The sequence below is a fragment of the Paracoccidioides lutzii genome (genome assembly GCF_000150705.2).
Source record: "Paracoccidioides lutzii Pb01 unplaced genomic scaffold supercont2.33, whole genome shotgun sequence".
NCBI classification, from domain to species: domain Eukaryota; kingdom Fungi; phylum Ascomycota; class Eurotiomycetes; order Onygenales; family Ajellomycetaceae; genus Paracoccidioides; species Paracoccidioides lutzii.
The window spans coordinates 148,978-151,914 of NW_015440979.1; the positions used below are offsets into that span (position 1 = coordinate 148,978).

Genomic DNA, 2,937 nt, shown 5'->3' on the forward strand with positions numbered 1-2,937 from the left:
TCTAGAAAATACTGATTCTAAAGTGCTTTGATAAGCAATATGAAGATAATATAATTAATAATTGAGTTAGCCATATAAGCAAATTAGCTACTTTTTATCTTATTTTAGAATAATATTTTTATCATTAAAAATATTAACTACATAAAGAAATAAAGCCTATATTCAGGAAGGAAGGCTTCTTTTATCCTTTTAAGTATTTAAAAAAGATTAAATTTCAAGTGTATAAGCTGCAATAAAGCTGTATAATATTTCATATTTCACTTTATATGATTGAGTATATGATCATACAGCACATGTTAACACTTTCTCAGAGAATCAGAAACTTAGTCTTACAGAGGAAGAATCTCTTGTTCAATAAATTCTGACTATGAATAAATGAGGTCAGTCTCTCTGAGTTGCAGTTGTACAATAAATGACTAATCTTCTTCTTGTCAGCTAAAGATTCAATCCTTCACTGTCAACCACTTCCATCCCAGGATGACAGGGTGCTGGCCTAGGTCTGTTATCAGCAGAGGGACATTCTGAAATCTCCAGCCATCCACCCAGAGGTTTAGAGTCAATGTGCAGTCTATCACCCCACCAGAGGCGCCATTGTATCCCTTCATGCGGCATTTGAATGGGAGTTCTTGAAACTTCCTACCAAAGAATCTTGCCAGTTCTATGGCATATCAGGTATCAATAAAATTTGCTCCATTTGCTTCAGTATCAGCAAGAGAATTTGTAGAAGTAGCAATTCCATTGTAGGCTAATTTGATTGGTACATTAAAGCTTTTCCCCTCAATCAAGTCCTTCATCTCAAACCTCTCACAGACTATTGAACTACCTGAGGTGGAGTCTTCTCTCAGACTCACTCTTTTCCTGAGTCTGCTGAAGACTCAGAGACATCATTTCCTGTGAGCTCAGCAATCATCTGCTGGGACTTCTGCTTTGCAGAGCAGTTTCTGATAATGTGGCCTTTTTTCTTACAGTAGTAGCACTGAATATCTGAATGAGAGCTCAAGACCTCCTTCACAGTAGAGGATTTTGTTGCAGAGATGCTAGAAGGTGTTTGACTATTGATGATCCACAGGGTGTTCTGCTTGAAGATATTAGACTCATTTTCCTGTGAGTTCTTTGATTTCTGGGTGGCATTGATTGTCTGAAGGGTGTGAGCTGCCTGCACACAGATTTTCTGAAACTCAGCATATGTATCAGTGATCACATTGGCTACTGCTATCATCTTTTGAAGGTCAAAGAACAGCTTGTCATTGAAGTCTGTCTTGTAGTCCCCTCTGGCAATCTTGGCCTCCCCTGCCAGGTGTAAAAATTTTGTGACAAATTCATGATAATTATCCCCATTGTGCATAATCAGCTTGTGATAATCACTCTTGACATTTTGCAGCTTGTTAGCATTCTCATATATTGACTTGAGATGCTCAAACATCTCTTCTGCAGTTTGATATCACTCAGGGTGGTCCTCTTTCATACAGGGTGCAATGTGACATGCTGTGTCCCCATCAGTCTGGTTTTCAATGTACACTATCCTCATGTGTTCAGTAGGGTAGTGATTGGCATTCTCCTGGAGCTTGTTCTTCATCTGGGAGAGCCAGTGTTCAAATTTCAGCTCCTTGCTGTCAGTGAGGTGTTTTGAATCATCAATCTTGACAGATCTCCTGGCAGTCTCAGAGGGGGTGACACCTCAACTTGCTGCTTGGTTGCTGACTGTCATGTGGACCAGGGTGTGGCTAAGTTCATCACATTCAGCAATTAGCTCATCAATCTGGCTTTGCTTGACAGTGGCCTGATTAGTAGTGTTGTCCCATTCCATTCTCAGATGTGTGACTGTATTCCTTAATGTTTTTTCATCATCAAAGATGTCATTGAAGATTGTCACCAACTCATTATAAACACAGTTGCTGTCTGAGTGAATTGCCTCTCTGAATTCCTCAATTAAGATGCATGATTGATCAGTTGGTCTTGTTAGAAGATATCACCAGTTCTTTCAGCCCCTTCCAGGGGGTTGGGAGTCTGTGGTGACCATCTGATGTTGGATTGAGCTGTTGTCTTCAACAGTGCTGTTGTCTTGGCAGTTGATCTGATGTGTTGTCAGGCTCTGAACTAGCAGGTTCTAATTCAACTGAGGCACTCAAGTTCTCTGCTGAAATCTGAGTGAGAAGGTAGAAGGGAAGCTTAGTATTATGTTAGAAAGTGAATGTGAGCTGCATAAGAAGAAAGACTCTCTGCATTGCTAACTGCTATATAATGAAATACTAAGCTTGATGGGATGAAAAGGGGGTGCTGGGGGCCTGCATGGATTATAACCACCTGCATGGTCGTGTGGTCACGTGATATGGGTTAGGCCTAATCGAGCGACCCGCATGGTCGCATGGTCACGTGATGTGGGTTAGGCCTAATCGGGCGCCGAGCTTAATCCGACGTCGAGTCTAACCGGGCACCGGCCTTCGGTCGGACGCTGAGCCTAACAATAAACATTGATTTTAGACACTTAAAAGCTTCCTCAGCCTTGCTCATCCACAAAAAAGAAACATTCTTGCATATAAGAATTGTCAGTAGGATTGTGATCTTTGAGAAATCTCTGATAAATCATCTATAGAAATTGACAAAGTCTAAAAATTCTCATACATCTTTAAGAGTAGTAGATGTTACTCATTTCAAAACAGCTTTAATCTTCTTCAGATTTATTCATATACTCTTGTCTGCTTCAATGATGAATTCAAGATATTTTATGCTGTTCATCTCAAACTCACTCTTTCTGATATCTGCCTGCAGGCCTGCTTCTCATAGACACATAATCACCTTTTGTTTATGCTCACAATGCTCCTGTAAGCTTCTTGAGGAAAATATCAAGATGTTATCTAAATAGACTGAGCAGAAGTCATCCAGATATCCATGTAATGCTCAGTTGATATATTTTTGAAATGTGCTTGGAGCATTAGC

At 40.1% G+C, this 2,937-nt stretch overlaps 1 protein-coding gene across 1 annotated transcript; it reads right to left on the reverse strand.

Moving 5' to 3' along the window:
* Positions 1-443: 443 nt before the first annotated feature.
* On the reverse strand, positions 444-1,423 carry PAAG_08402 (hypothetical protein; the record flags this gene model as incomplete). Its single annotated transcript, XM_002789654.2, has 2 exons — positions 444-636; positions 852-1,423. The coding sequence occupies 2 exons, from the start codon at positions 1,421-1,423 to the stop codon at positions 444-446; spliced, it is 765 nt and encodes a 254-aa protein (XP_002789700.2).
* Positions 1,424-2,937: the final 1,514 nt, after the last annotated feature.